We start from the raw sequence: 24,954 nt of genomic DNA on the forward strand, positions 1-24,954 counted from the left end.
AAAAGTTCCCAAAATGATATTTAATAATCTGATTTCAAAAAGACTAGAATCACTGAGATCCCAAACTTCATCAATTACAATCAAATAACAATGAACAAACAAATTTCTAGATGGCAAAAGGTTTCTCATGCATTTAACACCAAGGCCTTCAGGAAACAGTGATGTCAAAAGTTGTATGTAATAAAAACAAATTCAGAAGTAAATTGGGTTAAACAGCTGATATTTTTTCAGCCTAACATACTACCAAAGAATCAGAGACAAAGCAGAGACTGAGAGGTATAGCTTATTAGCTCAAAATGTTTATAAATATTTACTCCATAAGACTCCTTCAGAAAGGGCAGTACTGACTGCTTCACTATATTGTGGAAATAGAGCATTTGATGATCAAAATAGGCCCTGTCTTAGTAATCAGATCACTAGTATGTACTACAAGATGAGGCAAAGAAACCTATGTTCCTTGCCACTTGCAAGACTGTCTCAAAGGTCTTTGTTTAGGTGAAATAAAAAATTCCCTAATGAGAGCCATTACATCAGGGGTCAGCAAACTTCATCTCAAAAGGGCCAGATAGTAAATATTTGAGGCTTTGCAGGCCATATGGTCCCAGTTGAAGCTACTCAGCTCTACCATTACAGCACAAAAGCAGCCGCAGACAATACGGAAATGAATGAGCATGGCTGGGTTTTAATAAAACTTTTATTTGTGGATACTGAAATTTGAACTTCATAGAAATTTCATGTTGTAAGTTTTCTAAAAATGTAAACAACATTCTTAGCTTGCAAGCAGCACAAAGACAGGTGGTGGACCAAATATGGCCCCAGGTGTAGTCTGCCAACCCCTGTTAGGTTAGATCACCAAAGCTACTTTTTCATAAAAGGTATAAATGGTAAATAAATCTTAAAAGTAAAGCCTTGTAGCAGTGTATACCTTGGACGTTACGATCACTATTGTTGGGTTTAATATTAAGTGACTCGTGTGGGAGTATAACTGAGTTTGCATGTGGAACATCTTTATAACATTACCATCACCAAATTTGGTACTTGCACCCATGTAGTTCTAGGAAAATCTTTTTAAAATCTCTAAATGAAATTACTTCTAGGGAAAGTAAATTGAAATGCCCACTGGCTAGTAAGAAACTCATTCTAAAGGTTTAGGAAACAAGACTTATCCCATTTATTGCTTCGAACTTTTTTATATGGTGTCAAAATTATTCTCAGTCCTACAACATGGAATATTGGAACATTGTTAGTTTCTCCAATGGATTGCAAGTTAATTTCACACTGATTAAGATGCATCTAATTCTAGTGGAAAACGTCCTCATCTGAGATCTTTTCTTATTGCTACTTAATTTTTTATTTGGCAATTCTGCCTGCTGCACAACACAGTTACTTCTGGGAAATCATAAACCCGTATTTAAAGGATATGGCTAGTCTGAATGAAGTTTAAGGCAGCGATGAACAACAAAGATACTGCAAGAACCTTAGGTTATAAGGAGAGAGCTTAACTCAGTACACTCGCTTCTTTTTAAAGTAGGTTTCCATGTAATACGCTCCTGAGCCCCGACGACGCTGGTCTCCAAATTCCCCTGGACCACCTTCTGGGCCAGACATGAGATAGGATGAGCCTCGCTTTTCATGTCTTAAATGGGATGCCTATGAGAAAAGAAAACCACAGTTCACATTAAATTCAATCAAAATCAGCTTATTCATTAAAGCTACTTATAAGAACTACAAAAGCATTTCATTTCAGGTTCATGTAAATACAGAATAGGATTAATATCAAAGCTATACAAACTCCTTTGTTAAACTGGATTTTTAAATTTCTCTATCAATTACTTGTGGAACTTTTGCAAAACACCAGTTTCTAACCTCAAACCCACACATTTTGGAGTAAAGAAAATAACAGCACCACAGCTACTTCAGCTGTGTACACCTAGGTAAGTACCACCAAATAAGAATCTTAATATCAACTATTAGCATTCCCACTGGGGAAGGGGAGTGGCTGAGAAACCAAGCTGCACATCAAATCAGATGTTATGTCTGCTTAGTAAAAGGCGTGGTGAGAGACTAAACTAGGTGGTATAAGGCTGCTAAGTGACATTGAGGAAAATAATGACACTGGTAGAGATAAAAACTTTAGGGGCCAGCACTGTGGCATAATGGGTAAAGTCACTGCCTGCAGTGCAGGCGTCCCGGCATCCCATAGGGGCACTGGGTCGAGTCCTGACTGGACATGTCAAGGCTCCCTCCCCAAGCCTGTCCCAGCTCTGGAGGATATGGGCAACTGTGCATCCAGACTCACGCCTGGCACTAAGAACCTGGGTGCTGGAACTAGGACTCACACACCCTTGCCACTGCTGCCACGGATTAGAGAAAGACGGAAACATCAGTATCCAGTGGGAACTAAAGGCAAAGTAGCTACCAAACCAATACCCAAAGACATTTTTCCAGGCAAAGGCCTCCCATCCATGCAAGCTATCCTTTTAGTGACAGAAATAAATGACCTACAAAATGAGTAAAATTATCATAGGCACAAGTAAGAAAAAGGCAATATGATGCTCCAAAAGGAACATAATAACGCTTTATTTGGCATCAGACTCCAACAAAGGAGAATGACAAAATGCCCGATGAAGAATTCAAAACCAATGACAAAGGATGCTCAGAGATACAAAGAGAATACAGACACAACTGGGAAATCAATGCATGTTAATGAGAAGTTCAGAGAGAAAAATGAACCAAACTAAAATCTTAGAAATGAAGAACAAAGTAAAAAAGGAAAAATAAGATACAGCTGAAAGCCTCAACATCAGACTAGATCAAGAGGAATATCTAAACTTGAAGACAAGTCTTCTGAAATATCCCACTCAGAGTAGAGGAAAGGGGGAAAAAAAGAATGCAGGTAGCTTCCAAGACCTCTGGTGCATCATTAGGCTGGCACCATGGCTGACTTCAATAATCCTCTGCCTGTGGCACTGGCACCCCAGGTTCTAGTCCCGGTTGCTCCTCTTCCAGCCCAGCTCTTTGCTGTGGCCCGGGAGTGCAGTGGAGGATGGCCCAAGTGCTTGGGTCCCTGCACCCCATGGGAGACCAGGAGGAAGCACCCGGCTCCTGGCTTTGGATCAGCACAGTGCTGGCCGTAGCAGCCATTTGGGGGGTAAACCAACGGAAGGAAGCCCTTTCTCTCTGTCTATAACTCTACCTGTCAAAAAAAAAAAAAGAAGCTCAAAATGGAGCACTCTTCTGAAGAGGAGTAGAGGCCATAAAACCTATTCAATGAAGTAACAACAAAACAATTCCCCAATCTAGAGAAAGATATGGACATTCCAGTACAAGAGGCCCATAGTACCCCAAATAGACATGACCAGAAAAGATCCTCATTAGGACATGTCACAAAACCTCAAGAGTGCCACAAAGATCTGCCAAGTCACTTTTAAGGGAATCTCCATTAGATGAAGATTTTTTTTTACAGAAACCTTATAGGACAGGAGGATCTGTATAATATATTCCAAGTTATAAAAGAAAAAGAAAATACCAACCAGCAATACTTAACCCAGTGAAGATATCTTTCATAAATGAAGGAAAAATAAAGACTTGCCCAAACAATCAAAATCTGAAGAAATTCATCACCACCAGTCTGACCTTAAAAAAAGATGCTTAAGATAGTCCTAAATACAGGTAAAAAAGATAACTACCATTATGTAAACTATAAACACAAGAAATCATAAAGACCACTAGAAAACAAGGATATTCAAAAGATTTTTTTAAAAATGAATGGACTAAGTCATTACTTATCAACATTAATTTTGAATGTACATAGATTAACTGAATAATTTTAAAAAACAAGACCCAAGGGGTCAGTGTTGTGGCACAGATTAAGCTGCTGTCTGCAACAACAGCATCCCATTTAGGTAGGGGATGTCCCAGCTGTTTCACTTTCATCCAGCTGAGAAAGCAGATGACCCAAGTGCTTGAGCCACTGCACCCATGTAGGAAACATGCATAGAGTTCCGGCACCTGGCTTCGGCCTGGACTAGTCCTGGCCATTGTAGCCATTTGGGGAATGAACAAGGGAATGAAGAGCCCTCTCTCTTCCTCTACCTTTCAAATAAAGTAAAAAACAGCCCAATGATATGTTGCCTACGAGAAAAATACTTCACCAGTAAAGATGCACACAGACTGAAAAGTAAAAAGATGGGAAAAGTTATCCCATGCAAACAGAAACCAAAAGTGAGCATGACAGCTAAACTTCATAGTCATCATATCTGATTGATTTGGTCCCTTGATCATTATATAGTGACAGTCTATGTCTCCTTTTACACTTTTTGTCTTAGAGACAAGAGTGCTCTAATAAACAAGGGATCAATTCAGTAAGACAGAATGAATAAATGTACCGCTCTTAAAACCAGAGCACCCAATTTTAAAAGACAAGTATTAGATTTAAAGGGGAAAATAATAATAACAGGGGACTTCAACAGCCCACTTTCACCTAAGGACAGATCATCCAGACCCAAAAAAAAAAAAAAAAAAAACTAATAAAGACACAGTGGAATGACTATGGTTTTACAATGATACATTATATTCTGTAAAATGAACTAGAAGAGAGGAGCTGGTAAGGTTCCAAACACAATGATAAAGAAATAGGTTAATGTCTGTTATGATTATCTTATGCTGAGTATGTATGTTGGAATACTGCACTATACCCCATAAAAATGTGCAAATATCACATATTAAACCAAAATTTAAAAATGTTTAAAAATTAATTTCCAGGCTCCATCCCAGAGATTCTGATCTGGGAGAATAATATTCCTCATAAAGGTCACAACAGTCAGTACATCAAATCTTGTAGCACAACCTGTGATCTCTCAAAAGCTCTGTAGTTTTTGCTTTTGCAAATACTGAGTGCAATAAAAGTTTTGAAGCAGAATTACATAACTCACTCTACAAGAATGTAGAAATGACTGGTAAGGAAAGCTTCCAGTAACGCACAAGAGCAGTCTCACATTACAACTGAAAATGGCAACTGTTTGTGAACTACCACTGGACACAATTTTTATACTGGTGCCAACCCCAGAGGAAGCAGATGTTAAGTCTGTGATAATTCCTCACAGACAACACTAGTCAGTTCTCCACCATGTTAAAAGCAATGCCAGAGACTAAAAATCAGAACTCCATTTCAGTACTTTACTTCAGTGTGGTGATAACTATTGTGACAGTACAATAAATGCCTTCTTCATAAGAAGTCAGTTTAAAGGAATGCTGTTTAAGATGAAACTGATCAGCAAAGAATTCTGCCTTGACTCTCTCTGTCTAGAATGTTTCCTAATAGTAAAATATACCTGAGGTTTATGCTGAGGTCATCTGTGGAGAGAAGCAGGTGGTCATCAGTTGACAGCTCTTGAAGCTGAGTGGATGGGGGCAAGTAACTCAGTCTGAGAAAATGGCTGCCTACAAAATTTCAGCCTGCTCACCAGGCCCTCTCCTCCCACTATGAAGCCTCTATCCTTCCCAGCTGCCATCTCCTTGAGTCCCATCATTGCTTGGTGATCTTACTGCATACTGAACCTCAACCACAAACAGACCCTTCAGGCAAAATATACTTGTTCTTAACAGTTTTCTTCCTCTCATAAAATCACTATCCATTCTACAAATGAGATTTTCCAAAGGGAAAGGGAAGCAAACACCTCACTGGCCTTTAGAATTCTCTTGTTCACCTCACTTCCTTTCCTGATACTTCCTGCTATGTAGTATTCAAACCATTGTTTTAGGCCTGGCATAAGGCAAAGCAACAACCTGAATTTTCCACTCCTTCTATAGCATCTTTATTCTTAGAAGCCAGGCAGGAAATTTATTAGATTCTTTCATTCAAATGACTTCCCAGTGGTACTACAGCACTGACAATGAGAACCAACTAAGATCTAGGAGATGAGAACAGAGAAATATTAAATAACAGGAAATGAGATGTCATTACAGCCCACATTACCAAGAGAAACGAACTTTGATATAATCTAATCAAAAATACTAGTTTTCTGTATGAAGACTATTGAATGGGAAATGATAGTCTGTTTATATATCATTTAATGTTCAGAACAAAGAAAGTAGCGAATTCAGAAAGTAAACTGCCACAGTTGCAGAGTTTGCACTGGGATCTGTATGTTCAATTGGAAGTTTAAGTCCTATCATAGTCTGAAGAATTCTGGAGAGCATTCTAATCGAAATTCTACACAATGGTTTAATCCCTAGTAAGCCTCACTTCCATAAGGAGTCACTAACCCCTTTCAGGGTGTACACTGCCAAAAAAATATTCATATTCAGAGGACTCCAATCTTCAGCAAGATTTTCCTTTAGCATGACCAGAAATCATCCTGTGGACAGTGTCCATTCAGTGGCTCTGTTCTGTACTTCCAACAATAAAACCCTTTTTACCTACATTCTGAACTGATGACTTGCTTTCTACTTCATTGAGAAAACAAAATTAAAGCCCTGACATGTACAGGGACCAACCCCTGGTCCCTTTATTGCCCATTTACTTGGTGAAGTCATCCAATATATAGTGACTTACAGGAATACAATGGTTCTCTAATGTGTACCTCTGTTCGTACCCTCCCTCTACCTCCAGACTTGCATAATGAACACCAACAGCATAACATCTCTACTTGGGCATTTTAAAAGTATATCCAAAACTGAATCCCTACTCTTACTCTCTAAAACCTGCTCCACTCAGTCTTACCAATGACAATCCTATTTCTCTAGGCTAAAAACCTTAGACTCTTCTTTGTCTCCTCTCAAGCTCAGTATATCCTATTGAATCTACCTTCCGAAAAAAAAAAACAAAAAAAAACAAAAAAAAACAAAAAAAAAAAACAGCCACTTCGCACTACCTTCGATTCTTCTAGCCTGATTCAAGTTAGCAACATTTTTACTTGGATTATACCCAACACTTTAACAGATCTTGCTACATTTTACATTTATTGTTTAAGGTGACAGCCAGAGGTGTCCTGTTAAACTGTAAGTAGAGTCTATTATCCCTCTACTCAAAATATTCCACTAACTTTTTATCTTACACATCTAAAAAGTCTTTGTCTCTGCATACTACTTTTCCCCCCTCAATGTAATTTCACCTCTTTTCTTCCATTTAGCTCACTCCTTTTCTGCTTTAAGCATATTTTTGCTTCAGTGTATTTAACTTGCTGTTTTCACTCCCCAGAATGCATTTTGCACAGACGTTTATTTGGCACACTCCCTAAACTTCTGGTCCTTGCCCAAGAAACAATTTCAAAACAAGCCCTTCATTGGTATATTTAAAGTATAAAGCCTTCCTGTTGGGCATCCATCCTGATTTATATTCTCTCTGGAGCTAGCACTATTCATTTTACCTAATTTTTTTCTTTATTTCCTACTTCTCCATGAAGGTAATTTATATTATAATGATTTTTATCTATTTTGTTCACTGCCATATCCCTACTGCCGAGGGCAGTACTTGTCACATAGTAGGCATTCAATAAAAACTGGTGGAATACTTTTCAAAGACTATTTTTGAAGCATGCACTCCAGTTCCTTCAGCCAGTACTGCAGAACTGGCCATCCTTATCTGACCAGTACTTGCTTGGAAAAGCAAAGATTGCTGTGCTTATTTCTTCAGCACTTGCACTCTCTTGGTAGAACTTAAAATTGCCTTTTTCACTGCTGTATGCCAAATTCAAGCTTTTGTACAGACTTACTAGGAAATCCATTCTCTATCCATGCAAGTTGCTACTTTTTAAATTTTTAATCACATTTTCTTTCATATACTAAAGCAAATATTTCTATCTTCCTATAGATGTAGACTAACTTTTGTTTATCCTACATACTGCCAAGTGAAAGCAGAAAGAGAATGTCACAATTTTATTTTTTGGCTGCATATATCTCAAGCTCAATTTTTAAGCCCGGAACAATTAAATTGGGAATGAATTTTAAATGCTCATTTTATGAATTTGGAAAGTGGAATTTTAAATACCCCTCATGGAGATTCCTTTGGGATAAGTTAATGTCCATAGTGAATTTTGTTAGGCTCATCTGCAACCAGTACAACTAAAGATATTTATCATTATTACTCCTCTGAAAAGATATAATCAGTTAGCATGTAGTCCTCTAAATACAAAATAAAACTTGTTTTTAAAAAATTCTGCGGCTATTTAGGACTCCTTAGTCTCACCTTCACCTTTAGCACCACTTCACCTTTTATGTATTGTCTCTTTAAGTAAAGTTAGGTGATTGGAGAACCTAAAATTAACAACTGCACTAGTTCCTCTGAAATCTCAAATTCCTAGTGTTATCTCTCCCTGCCTTTCTCAAGATGCATTTGAAAGGCAGAACAGCAAAGAGATGGAGGAGACAGACACATCTTCCATCTGCTGGTTCACTCCCCAAATACCTGCAATAGATGAGGCTGTGTCAGGCTAAAAACCAGGATCTCTACCTGGGTTTCCTACATAGGTGGCAAGAGCTAGACTACTTGAGCCATCATCAGCTGCCTCCCATGTGCATTAGCAGGAAGCTGAATTGGAAGTGGAGCAGCCAGGACTTGAGCCAAGCAGTGGCTTGATCTGCTGTACCACAGTGACTTGCGGTGTAACCTGCTGGTAACTGTTTTCTTATAGCCTTGAGTGCAGCTTTTAGATTCCACACCTTTAGAAACTGATTGATTGTCTTTTCTACATTGAACATTTCCTTATTTAAAAAAAAAGTTTCAATTTGTGAGATGATATATGCAATAAATATCTCCCTCATATATACATGCATAGATGTTTTCAATTTTCATATTCATTTCTGCCTATCAACTACATGACTTTCCTCATGAATAATGGTAAGTCCTACCCTTGGACTGAATGAGTCATCCCCCAAAATATGTTATCTTGCCATTAAAAAAAAAAAAAAAAACTAATTGCCTCACAAGTTCCAGTGGACACACCACTGTGTGAATATACCTTCAATTTAATATGCTGAAACACTTATTAAAGATTAAGCACATTATCACTTCTCAGCCTTTTGGCTAAGATCAAGGGTAAAGATTAAGCACATTAAAATCCTCTAAAAAATTAGACTGTCAGAATAGCAATTCAAAACTGTCTTCAGATTTCCATATATGTATTTTTTCACTGGTATTTTGAATATTTAAAAGACCAATCTGGCTTCTAATCCTTATTTAAGTAAGATAATTTTTAATGTTTCTGAAAAACCTGCTTTAATTCTGTTTTTTTACCAAAATCAATTTTTCAAAAGTACTTCCAGGTTATCATTAAGGTTAACATGAGATAACCTGTGTTCCCACAAGCACTGTTTAAGTAGGTTTAGGCTTAAATAAATAGCTGATATGGTTAGCTGTCACAAGATTCTGATCTATCATGGTCCAAACCAGAATCTACACAATACTCATTCATTAAATAATGTACTCTGGGACAAGTCTGTCTGTATTAATTAGCCACAAGGTGGCAGCATTAGGCTCTGTAGTATGAACGGACCTAGATTTTCTAGGCCTTTCTGTTCCCTTTTTATTTCTCTTATCTCTTCACACCACCTCATCAGATAATCTGTGGTTGATTCCTTGGGATAGAGAGTTTACTGGCAGGAAAGATCCTTTTAACCAGGATAACCTAAAATTACAACATGCAAGGAGATAGTACTGATATTCAGCATACCAGATGACTGCCAGGTAGCAAGTCAAAGTATCAAAATCACAATGAAAAGTTAAATCACAATTTAAATGGTCATATCAAACAGCTGAAATGCCTCTTAAACTATTCCTTACATTATTAAAACTATTGGCTATGGCAAATTGAAAAGTATTTACTTTGATCTATTTTACTACTTTACTAAAGGGGGAAGAGAGAGGAATGTTTTTGAGATTAGATGTTAGATTTAAGTGTTTAATATTTTGATTCAAAGGTTTTTCTGAACCATGTGACACAGAAAAACTAACTTATCTCTAGCTCCAGAATCTAAAATTTCTAAGATTTATAAAAATTAAGATGATTGTATAGCTAACTATAATATTATCACTGCTAGAGTATTATTAGGAAATTCTTAATAACTATATTATGTTTTCTCAATCATAGTTCAAATATTTAAGGCATGCAGTTTTGGAGAGAACTGGTAACTGCACTCAATGGCAACTCTAGTTAATTGCTTAGAGAAAAGAGAGGGGTAGCACATTTAAAGCTCATTTGTAATTAGATCTATATCTGGAATGATAGGTACTTTCAGCGTCTCAGGCACTCACAGGATTGTCTACCACCACAGTGTCACTTCAAAAAGAAATCCTGTACCTGTTAAGACTCATTTCTGGGCCGGCGCCACAGCTCACTAGGCTAATCCTCCGCCTTGCGGCGCCGGCACACCGGATTCTAGTCCTGGTTGGGGTGCCGGATTCTGTCCTGGTTGCCCCTCTTCCAGGCCAGCTCTCTGCTGTGGCCAGTGCAGTGAGGATGGCCCAAGTGCTTGGGCCCTGCACCCCATGGGAGACCAGGAGAAGCACCTGGCTCCTGCCTTTGGATCAGTGCGGTGCACCGGCTGCAGCGCGCCAGCCGCGGCGGCCATTGGAGGGTGAACCAACGGCAAAAAGAAGACCTTTCTCTCTCTTTCTCTGTCCACTCTGCCTATCAAAAGTCATTTCTGAACTTCCATTTCCTTTAGTTCCCAGTGACCACGATCTACTTTTACTTTTCTATGGATCTATCCTGGAAATCCCATACAAATGGGATCATTAAGTCTGTGACCTTTCTCACTTATTAGAATATTATTTTCAAGGTTCATCTATGTTAAAGCATGGGTCAACATTTCATTCTTTCATATGGCTGAAAAGTGTTTTATTCACTTTGGTTATTACCTTGTATTACTATATTTTTTTTATTTGACAGGTAGAGTTATAGACAGTGAGAGAGAGAGAGAAAGAGAGAGAAAGGTCTTCCTTCCGTCGATTCACTCCACAAATGGCCACCACGGCCGGCACTGCGCTGATCCGAAGCCAGGAGCCAGGTGTTTCTACTGGTTTCCCGTGCACGTGCAGGGCCCAAGAACTTGGACCATCCTCCACTGCCTTCCCAGGCCACAGCAGAGAGCTGGACTGGAAGAGCAGCAACTGGGACTAGAACCCAGTGCCCATATGGGATGCCGGCACCGCAGGTGGAGGATTAACCAAGTGAGCCACGGCGCCGGCCCCCACCTTGTTTTACTATTATGAATAATGCTGCTCCAAAAAAAATTCGTGTACAATTTTGTGTGTGGGCATCTTTTCAATTCTCTTGGTTATATAACTAGGAATAAAATTCCTGGGTAAAGGTAATTCTAACTCATATTTTAACATTTTAAGGAACTGCCAGACTGTTTTCCAAAGCAGTTGCACCATGTTATACTCTCTTCAGAGATGTGTAAGGATTCCACTTTTTCCACATTCCCACCTACATTTGGTTCATTTTTCTTTATTCTGAGAAACAGAAGAGAGAATGATCTAAATTGCCCATATGTCATGTTTGTTGACTGTTATACCTGTTCAAATCTGCTGCTATGCTCTAGCAAATTTTACAATTTATTGTATTTTTCAAATCCAGAATTTCTACTTGATTTTTTTTTAAAGATTTTATTTATTTGAGAGGCTGAGACAGACAGAAATGTCTTTCATCCACTGGTTCACTCCCCAAATGGCCACAATAGCTGGAGCTGGGCTGATCCGTAGCCAGGAGCTTCCTCCTTGTCTCCCATTTGGGTGCAAGACCATTTTGGGCCATCTTCCACTGCTTTCCTAGGCCATAAACAGAGAGCTGAATTGGAAGAGGAGCAGCCAGGACACGAACCAATGCCCATTTTGGATGTCAGCACCGCAGGCAGAGGCTTAGTCTATTATGCCATAGCACCAGCCCCTTTATTATTTTTTTAATATATATATTTTTTTATTTGACAGAGTTATAGACAGTGAGAGAGAGAGAGAGAGATAGTCAGAGAGAAAGGTCTTCCTTCCGTTGGTTGACTCCCCAAATGGCTGCCACGGCCAGCGCTGTGCCGATCTGAAGCCAGGAGCCACGTGCTTCTTCCTGGTCTCCCATGCGGGTGCAGGGCCCAAGAACTTAGGCCATCCTCCACTGCCCTCCCAGGCCACAACAGAGAGCTGGACTGAAGAGGAGCAACCAGACTAGAACCTAGTGCCCATATAGGATGCCAGTGCCAAAGGCAGAAGTGAGCCAAGTGAGCCACAGCGCCTGCCCTCCCCCCTTTTATTGATCTTCTCTAGTTAGTGAAACATTGTTCTCGTACTTCTAGTATCTTAGATGTGGTTTAATTCTCTGAATATATTTTAAACTTTTGCTTATAAATCTTGTTAATGGAAAAAATTTAAAACCTTATTCTCAAATAATTTGCTATTATAAAGATACAATTTTTAAGCCGGCGCAGCGGCTCAATAGGCTAATCCTCCGCCTGCGGCACTGGCACACCGGGTTGTAGTCCCGGTTGCTCATCTTCCAGTCCAGCTCTCTGCTGTGGCCCGGGAGTGCAGTGGAGGATGGCCCAGGTCCTTGGGCCCTGCACCCACATGGTAGATCAGGAGAAGCACCTGGCTCCTGGCTTCGGATCAGCACAGTGCACCAGCCGCAGTGGCCATTGAGGGGGTGAATCAACAGAAAAAGGAAGACCTTTCTCTCTCTTTCACTGTCCACTCTGCCTGTCAAAAAAAAAAAGGCACTGTCTATTAATACTAACACCTGGGTGTTTTCTGTTTGTTTTTTTGTTTTTGGACAGGCAGATTTAGACAGAAAGGTCTTCCTTCTGTTGGTTCACCCCTCAAATGGCTGCTAGGGCCAGCGTGCTGCACCGATCCAAAGCCAGGAGCCAGGTGCTTCCTCCTGGTCTCCCATGCCAGTGCAGGGCCCAAGAACTTGGGCCATCCTCCACTGCCTTCCTGGGCCACAGCAGAGAGCTGGACTGGAAGAGGAACAACCAGGACTAGAACTCGGAGTGCCAGCGCCAAAGGTGGAGAATTATCCTAGTGAGCCACGGTGCCAGCCACCTGGGTCATTTTGAAGTCCATTTACATTATTCGCCTTTCTTTTCATTGTGGACCACTTTCTAGTTTCTTCAAACTAGCAATTTCTGGTTCCTGGACATTGTGAGTGATATGGCATAGAGACTAAAGATTCTATTATATTTCTCTATAGTGTGTTCTGTTCTAGAATTAATTATATGTGTTGAACTCAAACTCCAAACATTATATATCCTCTGTGCAGGGGAGGAGTTGAATCTTTTCTCAGTTCTTTCAGCCTTCCAGCTATTGTTTTCTACTAGGTCTCCTGGAGTCTCCCTCACACAAAGTTTAGGGATCAGCCAAGTATATTTGGGCTGAGTTTTCAATAGAATTTGATGTTCCTTTGTATGCAATGTCTTCTTTTTCCAGGATTTCTCTTAGTTTACAGTCTTGCTAATAGTCCTAAATTCTGTTCACTGACTCCTCAAGCCAGGAAGACTGCATCTTTCTACACAGTGTTAGGCAAAAAGCCAGATAAACAATACTTACCCTCTCTCTTTTTTCCTCGTGAGATTTATATATTTATTTGACAGGCAGAGTGAAAGAAAACACAAAGAGAGATCTTCAACTCCTGGCTCACTCCCCAGATGCCTGCAACAGCCATGGCTAGGTCAACTGGAAGCCAGGAACCAAGAACTCCATCCAGATCTCCCACATGGATGACAGGAACCCATGCACTTAGGCCAACATCCTCTGTGCCTCGCAGGCACAGCTGCAGGAAAATGAATGTAATGCAGAGAGCAGCCAGGAATCAAACCAGGTAATCTAACATGGGATGTAGACATCCCAAGAATAACTAAACCTGTCATGCCACAAAGGGCTGCCCCAGTTTCCTTCTTTCAAGGGCTGATTCTCCTTCAGCTTCTGCCTGCTTTTAGTCATTTTCCAATGCCTTCAAATAATTGTTTTTCTTTCTTAGTCTAGTTTTAGTAATACCCTACCTGCAGGAAGGGTATTATGATAACAAGCAATTTCACCAAAACTGGAAATGTCAAGTATTTGAGTTTTAAAAAATAATAGTTTTAATGGATATAGGGATTATTATATCCATCTATCCCTAGATATATCCATATGTTAAATCTTTACACATAAAGGTTTATACAGTTTCTATGAGATGCTACTTCCATGCTTGAAGAAAGTTCTCTATGGTATACTGAAAATAATGTTGACTTTGGAATCAGAGAAATCACGTACTAATTGTATGAATTTTGAAAGATTATTGCGGCCGGCGCCGCGGCTCAATAGGCTGATCCTCCACCTAGCGGCGCTGGCACACCGGGTTCTAGTCCCGGTCGGGGCGCCGGATTCTGTCCCGGTTGCCCCTCTTCCAGGCCAGCTCTCTGCTGTGGCCCGGGAGTGCAGTGAGGATGGCCCAAGTGCTTGGGCCCTGCACCCCATGGGAGACCAGGAGAAGTACCTGGCTCCTGCCATCGGATCAGCGCGGTGTGCCGGCCGCAGCACGCCAGCCGTGGCGGCCATTGGAGGGTGAACCAACGGCAAAAGGAAGACCTTTCTCTCTCTGTCTCTCACTATCCACTCTGCCTGTCAAAAAAAAAAAAAAAAAAAAAAAAAAAGATTATTGCTTTATGTTTTTCCACTTTTATTATACAGTTGATAACCTCAGAATTGTCAGAAAGCTTAAATGCTCTCATTGGAAAGCAAAACAAAAACTGTTATTTCCTTTCCTTTAAACCTCTTCCTCCATTCAAGCAATGGAAATGGAAGGAATTCCTATCACATGACCATCTTTTTCTACTATTTTTATTCCATTAGGAATAAAAGCTGTTTTTAATAAGGAAGAAATAACACGAGACAGAAAGAGTAAATGTCATTTTATGAACAAACATGAGGTTGTAGAAGCAGGAACTACCCAAGGGAACACAGAACTCAGGTTGGATTCACTCCACATTATCTATTCATAAGCAAATAAGCAGGAAGTATGGCAATCCAGAAGTTGCCATTATCACAAAATTTCTCCTAATATCAATGAGTCTGTCTATGGAATTAACCACAGCAATCTAATAAGCAAAACTTCTTGTGGGGAGGGCGGTGGTTGGTGTCAGGCATAGCAGTGAAGTTGCCACACCCCACATTAGAGCATCCATCAGGGTTCAAGTCCTGTCTCCTTTCCTAATTCCAGCTTCCTCCTGGGGCTCATCCCAGGAGGCAGCAGGTGATGACTGAGTGCTTAAGTTCCTTCCATTTACAAGGGAGACCTGAATTAAGTTCCTGGCTCCTGGCTTGGGCCTGGCCAAGCCTCAGATGTTGCAGGCATTTGGAGAGGGAACCAGCAGATTTCTCTTTCTTTCTCTCTCTATCTCAACCTTTCAAATAAAACTGAAAACCACAACTACCAAGAAAAGTGTGAAAAGTATATAAAAAAAAAAAGGCTTTTGATGCTTGGATCACACATTTAACAAATTTTTTTCTTTTGCTTCTGTTTATAAAAGTAAATTTTGTTCCTTGTAAATAAAACTGGAATTGTACAGCACTATGTTTCATAAATGTTATATATTAATAGAATGTTAAAATTTTGCCACGTATTTATATATTATTTTACATGACTTTTTAGAAAAGGTTTAGTTTTATTTATTTACTAGAAAGGCCACTGGATCACTCCCAAAATGGCCACCTCAGCTGGGTCTGGGCCAGGCTGAAGCCAGGAGCCAGAAACACCACCCAGATATCCCACGTGAGTGCCAGGGATCCAAGCACTTAAAACATCTTCTGCTCCCCTCTCAGGAGAGCATTAGTAAAAAGCTGGACTAGAAGCAGAGCAGCTAGAACTCGAACTGGCACTCCAGTATGGGAAGTTGTCATCACAAAAGCAGCAGCTTAACCTGCTGCACCACAATGCTGGCCCTTTACATGACTTAATATCTGCTCTGTACTTACTGGTATAAATATGATATAATTTGCCTATCATTCCTATGAACTATTAGAAATTTTAGCTGCTTTCAGTATTCACAACTGTAAATTTTCATTCACAAATGATTTTACACATTACCAACAAATTAGCATGTAGTCATTGTAATTATCTAAGTAATTACATAAAATAGAAGAAGATGGAGTTTTATGAAACAACATTGAGAATGCTTTCCAGGTTGCATCAATTCATGATCACATTATTTTAAATATAGCTTGTTACCATCTAACTAAATAATCTTCCAACTCCTATGACTCCATCTTACTCCAAATATGTCAGAATTCCATATACATTATCATGCATTTCACAAATACCAAGTTCCAACATTTTTAGAGAATTTGAGTTATTTTTCTAATACCTATCATAAAAGCATAATCAGGCCTCAGTAGTTCTAAGCAAATTCGCACTGGGTTTTCTAAGTGTATTAGACACAGATGAGGCAAATGCAGTATTGACCCAAGTAAGTCAGTCAAAGTGAGACTCTCAAGATTACATAATCAGATAGTACATACATGATACAGGCTGAGTACCCACCATCCAAAAATCTTAAATCCAAAACCAGAAACTTTTTGAGCACCCAAATGACACTATGGTGGAAAATACCACATCCTCAAACTCTGCTTCATGAACAAAATTACTAAAAATATTGCATAGGCTGGCACCGTGGCTCAATTGGCTAATCCTCCACCTGCGGTGCCAGCACCCCGGGGTTCTAGTCCTGGTTGGGGCGCCAGGTACTAGACCCAGTTGCTCCTCTTCCAGTCCAGCTCTCTGCTGTGGCCCGGGAGTGCAGTGGAGGATGGCCCAAGTGCTTGGATCCCTGCACCCGCATGGGAGACCAGGAGGAAGTACCCAGCTCCTGGCTTCGGATCAGCGCAGTGCCAGCCATGGCAGCCATTAGCGGAGTGAACCAATGGAAGGAAGACTTTTCTCTGTCTCTCTCTGTCTATAACTCTCTCTCTCTCTTTCACTGTCTAACTCTGCCTATCAAAAAAATATATATATTGTATAAAGTTACCTTAAGGCTATGTGTACAAGAAATATAGATTTGATGTTTCATTTTATTTATTTTGTAACTATTCCAAAATGTGTAAGAAATTCTGATATCCAAACACTTTCTGGTCCCAAGCATTTGGATAAAGGATACTTAATCTGTATATATAAGTTTAAGTCAACAAGAATAAGCTGAAGGAGAAAAAAACTAAAGCAAAATTGATGTATCTAAGTAATGACATAGTATATCTTTCAAATGTAATAGTTTTATGTTAGAATAGTAGTGCCTAGAAATGTGATCATTCTACATCAATAAACATAGTAAAGAACACACAGAGTTCTTGGGTTTCCTGGGCCTACAAGGTGTAAACCAGAGGACAGCATACTCTTTTTGTGTAAGAGCCAGAGATTAAATAATGAATCTTACAGGTCACATAGTCTGTTTTAACCACTCAACTCTGTTTCATAGTAGCATGAGTACCATAGAAAACACATAAATGAATGGTCATGGCTATGTTTCAATTTAATTTTATTTACAAATACAGGTAGTAGGCTGGATTTGATCTGTGGGCTGCAGTCTGCCAACCACTACTGTAAAAGCTGAGAGGTAGTTATGAAATGCAAAATGATAATAAAAGTCTTTTGAATACATGCTGAAAATTCAAATGGTTAGCAAGAAACACCATAAGGATCACGGCCACTTTACATTCCTATGCTTACAAGAAACACAATTTCAAATTAAGTGAACTTCATAATAGTTGAACCAATGTTTTATGTATCATAAGAACCAGAGAATCACTTACCTGTGCATAATCACCATAAGGTGGAGAGTAAGAAACACACTTTTCCAAGCCATGTTGTGATTCACTTCCCTGAGAGATTGCATCCAGAATGTTGCTTGCAATTCCAGTCTTATGCAGAGTGGTTTTATTTGCAAGGGCTACAGAAAAAAGTCGACATTTAGTTTACTCTGATTGTATTTTATAAATTATAAACAGAGTACAAAACTCAATAGCAGAACATGGTCCCCAAACACAACACAAATCTTAGTTTGCTAATATATGTATATATTTATTTTCCCCAAGGGAAATTATACATAAGCATATATGTAATCTTTGAAACAAGGGGTATAAAATATGAAATCTGTACTTTGTTGATGCAAGTTATTACTATTAATTTTTAGACCAGATCAATATATAATAGTTCATTACCATTATATATATTTTTTACTAAAAAATGAAACACATTTCAATTTTATTTCTCACTTTAAAAAAAAACTACAAATTAATGTCTGAGTTCAAGATGGTATTTCATAAGGAGGAAGTAACTTAAAAGGAAGCTCATCTTTTTGATTAAATCTTCTTCTAAGAGGTAACAGTTTAGAATTACTTTCCCAGGTTTGCTTTTTATGCATTTAGTCAAACATGTGCATAAAAACATGTAGGTATAACTGTAAATAAACACAAACTGAATCACTTAATGCATATTTACTTTTTCTACTTAAAATTATGCCTTGTTGATAATTTCATATAATCTATTTATATGTAGATAGAAACTCATTATAGCAAATACACATAAAACTCCAAAATATTAATACTGAACCCTCACTTACATGATAAGCATACACTGGGCAACACACTTGCCAAATTCAAATATGGATTTTTACTGAGCCGGATTTCTTTTGGTGGTTCTCCCAGGAGGGAAGTCTGATTCTTTGAGGCAGCCTATTTATCAAAACAAAAGAAGTGCTTACTAAGAGGTAAAAGAAAATAAAAATGCACAGAGACACATTTCATTTCCAACAAGTCTAGTGTGATAACAATTTATGGAACTTAATTTCTTGCTATTATTTTTTCAGTTAGTTTTTTTTTTTTTTTAAAGACTATTTATGTGAAAGGCAGAGACACACAGAGAAAGAGTGATGTCCCATCCTCCAGTTCACTCCCAAAAATGCCTGTAACAGCAGAGGCCGGACCCAGCAAAAGTCACAAGCCAGGAACTTCATCCAAGTCTCCTATATGGGTTGCAAGGACTCAAGTACTTGAACCCATCACCTGCTGCCCTTCAGGCACATGAGCAGGGAGCAGGAAAGGAAGCAAAGTAGCTAGGATGTGAATCAGTCACTCTGATATGGGATATAATGTCCCAGCAGCATCCTAACTTGCTGTACCACAACATCTGTCTCTCAGTTTTTCTATTCTAGAACCACAGAACTTCAAAACTGAAAGAGAATTAAAGGTCATGCAAAATCTTCTCACATGAGCCATGACAGAACTCTTACCAGAAAAAACAAATTTCAAATCTCATTTCCAAAAATACTATTAACATTTTAAATTTTTTATTAAAATTGTTTTTATTTTATTCTATATGACTTCAACAAGATGATAAAAACAAAACTTACCTCAGGTAGTAAAAATAATGCCAAACAAAGTAAGTAGACTTAGCAAACCCCAACTTCACATTTACACAATAATGCTACATATTCACATTTCTTGAAAATACACTGTCAGAATACTTTTATATGACCAGCTAAATGTGGAATTTCTTTTTTTTTTTTAAGGTTTTCTTTTCTTCTTTCTTTTTGGTTGTCATTTTTTTCAGGCATTCTTGCTTTATTTGTTTGTTTGTTTATTTTTTTGGGCAGGCAGAGTGGACAGTGAGAGAGAGAGACAGAGAGAAAGGTCTTCCTTTTTTGCTGTTGGTTTACCCTCCAATGGCCGCTGCGGCTGGCGCATTGCGCTGATCTGAAGGCAGGAGCCAGGTGCTTCTCCTGGTCTCCCATGCGGGTGCAGGGCCCAAGCACTTGGGCCATCCTCCACTGCACTCCCGGGCCACAGCAGAGAGCTGGCCTGGAAGAGGGGCAACCAGGACAGAATCTGGCGCCCCAACCAGGACTAGAACCTCGTGTGCCGGCGCTGCAAGGCGGAGGATTAGCCTAGTGAGCTGCGGCGCCGGCCCTAAATGTGGAATTTCTAATACTTCCTCAACAGGTTAAAAAAAAAAAAAATCACAGTATAGATTGTTCAGTATATTTTTCTGAGTTTTCTGTAAACATTTCACTCTCTGATGATGAAGATTTCAAAGACACAATTCAGATTAAGTAAAGCCAGTAGGTTTGTTTTCATTTTAAAAGTTTTTGTTTGTTTGTTTTGACAGGCAGAGTGGACAGTGAGAGAGAAAGACAGAAAGAAAGGTCTTCCTTTGCTGTTGGTTCACCCTCCAACGGCCGGCGCGCTGCAGTTCGTGCACCACGCTGATCCGAAGGCAGGAGCCAGGTGCTTCTCCTGGTCTCCCATGGGGCACAGGGTCCCAGGACCTGGGCCATGCTCCACTGCACTCCCTGGCCACAGCAGAGAGCTGGCCTGGAAGAGGGGCAACTGGGACAGAATCCGGCGCCCCGACCAGGACTAGAACCCTGTGTGCCGGCGCCTCAGGCAGAGGATTAGCCTATTGAGCCACGGCGCCAGCTAAAAGTTTTTCTTTTGTTCCCTGACCAGAATGAAGAAAGCATAATCACAAGGGTTTATTTCTGTGTTTATGAACCACAGCTCCTTACATTTGTTCCTTATCTACCCAAAACAGGTTGAGCACAATCAAATCCAAAATTCAAAATGCTTCGAAATTTGAAAGCACCAACATGATGTCCAAGTAGAATTTCCTACATCATGAACCCCTGTTTCATGCGCAAAATCATTAAAAATATTGTACAAAATTACCTTCAGGCTATGCATATGAGGTATATGAAATATAAATTAATGTTGTATTTAGACTTGGATCCTATCCCCAAGACACCTCACCTATATTACTAATGTTCCAAAAACCCCAAAATGTTTGAAATCTGAAATCCCAAGAATTTTAGTTAAGTGATACTGTATCATTGTATTTGGACACAAGATCTTCCACATCTTCATAAGCCCCCAAGAAGTCATATATATGATAGGTAAATCACTGATATAGATGTATTCATTCATTCACTCAATATATATATTTTTAAAGATTATCTTCAGAAGATTTTCAATTAGAGTCACAGCTGATTTCTCATGAGAAACGCTACAGGGTAGGAGAGAATGGAAACATACTCTAAGTCTCAAAAGAAAAAAACTATCAACACAGAATACTGTAACCCTGCAAAGCTCTCATTAAAGACTTTCCTTAACAAATAGAAATTCCAAGAATTTGTCATCATTTGTCAAGCCTTACAAATGATGCTAAGGATGTGCTACATATGGAAACACAGAAACACAGTCATCATTATGAAAAAATGTGAAGGCAAGAAATCTAGTAAAAGTACAAAGGAAATCCAAAACAATCAAAAGGAATATTTACAGAAAAATGACAGGGCCAAGTTGTTACTTATCAATAGTAACCTTGAACGGCTGGCCTTGTAGCATAGCATATTAGACCACAGGTCTGAGTCCTGGCTGCTCCACTTCAGATCCAACTCTCTGCTAACGTTCCTGAGAAAAGCAGCAGATGATGGCCCAAGTATATGGGCCTCTGTCACCCACATGGGAGACCTGGAAGAAGCTCTTGGCTTCAGCCTGGCTCAGGACTGACTATGCAACCATCTGGGGAGTGAACCAGTGGATGGAAGATTTCTCTCTTGTTTCTCCTCCTCTCTAGCTCTTTCAAAATAAAGCAAAAAAATCTTAAAAAAAAAAAAAAACCTTGAATGTAAATTGCCTAAATTCTCCAATTAAAAGATACATATCGAATGGATTAAAAAACAAGATCTATTTGCTGCCTCCAAGAAACACACTTCAGCAACAAAGATACAGAATTAAAGTTAAGGGATGGAAAAGATATTTGATGCCAATGGAAAGCAAAAATCAGCAGGTGCAGCCATCCTACTATCAGACAAAACAGACTTTAACACACAAAAACTGTTAAGAGAGACAAAGAAGGGCATTATGTAATGATTAAGGTATCAATTTAACAGGAAGATGTGACTATAATAAATGTATATGCACCTAATTAAGGGTGCCAAGCTATGTTAAAGGAGCCTAAAGGGAGAGAGATTTCAATACCATAATAATGGGGGACTTCAACATCCCACTTTCAGCAATGGACACATGAACCCAACAGAAAATCAAGAAACAGAGCTGATCTACACTATGAACCAAATGAAGTGAACTAATATCTATAGAACATTTCTATAGATAGTATATCTGCAAATTACACATTCTTTTCATCAGTGCATGGAACTTTCTCTAGGACAGACCATATTGCGAGGCCATAAATTATGCAAGTCTCAACAAATTGAAAAAGACTGAAATCATACCATGTATCTTTTCTGACCACAATGAAATGAAGCTGGAAAGTGAACCTCCCAGAGCCCTTGTTGTGGCTTAGCAGGTAAAAAGCCCACTGCCTGCAAAACCGACATCCCATATGGGCACCAGTTTGAGACCTGGCTGCTCCATTTCCTATCCAGCTCCCAGCTAATGTGCCTGGGAAAGCAGCAGAGGATAGCCCAAGTGCTTGGGTCCCTGCACCCAGATGGTAGACCAAGAAGAAGCTCCTGGCTTCAGCCTGGACCAGCCAAAGCTGTTGCAGCCATTTGGAGAGTGAAGCAGTGGATGGGAGACCTCTTTTTCTTTTTCTATAAATTTGCCTTTCAAATAAAAATAAATAAATCTTTTTTTTTTTTTTTGACAGGCAGAGTGGACAGTGAGAGAGAGAGACAGAGAGAGAAAGGTCTTCCTTTGCCGTTGGTTCACCCTCCAATGGCCGCCGCTGCAGCCGGCGCACCGCGCTGATCCTGGCAGGAGCCAGGAGCCAGGTGCTTTTCCTGGTCTCCCATGGGGTGCAGGGCCCAAGCACCTGGGCCATCCTCCACTGCACTCCCTGGCCATAGCAGAGAGCTGGCCTGGAAGAGGGGCAACCGGGACAGAATCCGGCGCCCCAACCGGGACTAGAACCCGGTGTGCCGGCGCCGCAAGGTGGAGGATTAGCCTATTGAGCCACGGCGCCGGCACAAAATAAATAAATCTTTAAAAAGAAAAAATATATACCCCAGATAACATGCAAACACATGGAGATTGAACAACATGCTCCTGAATGAACAATGGGTCACAGAGGAAATAAAAAAATTCCTGGAAATAAATGACAACAACACAACATATCAAAACCTAAGGGATGGGTCACAGAGGAAATAAAAAAATTCCTGGAAATAAATGACAACAACACAACATATCAAAACCTAAAGGATGGGGCATAGTGGGTTAAGCTGCCACCTGCAGCACCAGCATCCCATATGGACACCAGTTCTAGACCTAGCTGCTCAACCTCCAATCCAGCTCCCCGCTAATGTGCCTGGGAAAACAGTGGAAGATGGCCCAAGAGCTTGAGCCTCTGCACCCATGTGGGACATCTGAAAGAAGCTCCTGACTCTTGGTTGTCGCCTGGCCCAGCCTTGGTCATTGTAGCTATTTGAGCAAACAGTCAGCAGATGGAAGATTTCTGTCTCTGTCTATATCTCACTCTCACACTCTTCCTCTGTGTAACTGACTTTCAAATCAATCAATCAATCTTACAAACCCCCCCCCCAAAAAAACCATTACATAAACTGCTAACAAAAGAATACAGCACAAGGGACAATGAGAACACTCAATGATGAAATACATACCGAAAAGTCAGAAATAAGTGTTTGTTGTGTAAGCCAGCCACTCTATAGTATTTTTGCTACAGAAGCCTAAATTAAGAGAGCTATATTCAAAAAATAAATCAAAATGCAAAACCAGAAAACTGGTGTTAGCTAAGAGAAAAATTGGGATACTGGTAGGAAAGTAAAATGGTGGGGCCAGTGCTGTGGCACAGTGGGTTAAAGCCCTGGCTACTCCACTTGCAATCCAGATCTCTGCTATGGCCTGGGAAAGCAGTACAAAACAGTCCAAGTCCTTGGGCCCCCGCAACCACGTGGGAGATCTAGAAGAAGCTCCTATCTCCTGATTTCAGATCGACACAGATCCAGCCGTTGCAGCCATCTGGGGAATGAATCAGTGATGAAAGACCTTTTTCTCTCTCAATGCAACTCTGGCTTTCAAATTAATTTAAAAAAAAAAGTTATAGCTGCTATGAAAAATACTTTAGTAGTCTCTCAAATAATTAAACATAGACTTACTGTATAATCCAACAAATCCACTCCTGGGTATATAGCCAAAAGAACTAAGAGCAAGGAATCAGACATTTGTATACCAAGATTTATAACTGGATTATTCACATTGGTCAAAAGGTAGAAATCCCCCAAATGTCCATGAATGGATAAGCAAATTTTAATTATTCTCTCTGTCCCTCTCTCTCTCACAGAAACACACAAATATGAATATTCAGTTTAAAAAATAAATTCTGGGCTCGGCGCCGTGGCACAGGTTAATCCTCCGCCTGCGGCGCCAGCAGCCCATGTGGGTGCCGGTTCTAGTCCTGGCTGCCCATCTTCCAACCCAGCTCTTCGTTATGGCCTGGGAAAGCAGAAGATGGCCTGGGTCCTTGGGCCCCTGCACCCACATGGGAGACTGGGAAGAAGCTCCTGGCTTCAGATTGGCGCAGCTCTGGCCGTTGTGGCCATTTGGGGAGTGAACCAACGGCGGAAAGACCTGTCTCTTCCTCTCACTGTCTGCAACTCTCTCAAGTAAATAAATAATCTTTAAAAAAATTTTTAAAAAAATTCTGATACAAGCTACAAAGGATGAACCTTGAAAATATTGGGCTGAGTGAAATAAGCCAGATACAAAATAACAAATATTATTGCACTCTACTTCTATGAGGTACCTACAATAATCAAATTCATAAAAGAAGCAGGTAGAAACAGTATGAGCTGATCCTCTGGAGACAGCAGTAATAGTTGCACAACAATGCCAAAGCATATACGTATTTATTAAATCCTATATTTTAAAATGGTTAAAATGGGGTGAATATTTGGTACAGCAGTCAAGACTATACTTGGATACCAGCACCCCATTTCAGAGTACCTATGTTTGAGTCCTAATCC

General features: G+C 39.8%; 1 protein-coding gene across 2 annotated transcripts in view; it reads right to left on the bottom strand.

The window, feature by feature from the left end:
- Window positions 1–676: 676 nt before the first annotated feature.
- The window catches only part of RAVER2 (ribonucleoprotein, PTB binding 2), an 80,271-nt gene continuing 55,993 nt past the window's right edge, over window positions 677–24,954 (bottom strand). For both annotated transcript variants that reach the window (XM_008265122.5, XM_008265121.5), the window contains 3 exons: window positions 18,577–18,688; window positions 17,768–17,904; window positions 677–1,650 (listed from right to left, as the gene is read on the bottom strand). In XM_008265122.5, the coding sequence (XP_008263344.4) occupies window positions 1,504–1,650; window positions 17,768–17,904; window positions 18,577–18,688 (396 nt within the window). In that variant the 3' untranslated portion in view covers window positions 677–1,503. The remainder of the gene's footprint in view (window positions 1,651–17,767; window positions 17,905–18,576; window positions 18,689–24,954) is intronic.

This window comes from Oryctolagus cuniculus, chromosome 7 (assembly GCF_051225735.1).
Source record: "Oryctolagus cuniculus isolate XC-2025 breed Fujian yellow rabbit chromosome 7, ASM5122573v1, whole genome shotgun sequence".
NCBI classification, from domain to species: domain Eukaryota; kingdom Metazoa; phylum Chordata; class Mammalia; order Lagomorpha; family Leporidae; genus Oryctolagus; species Oryctolagus cuniculus.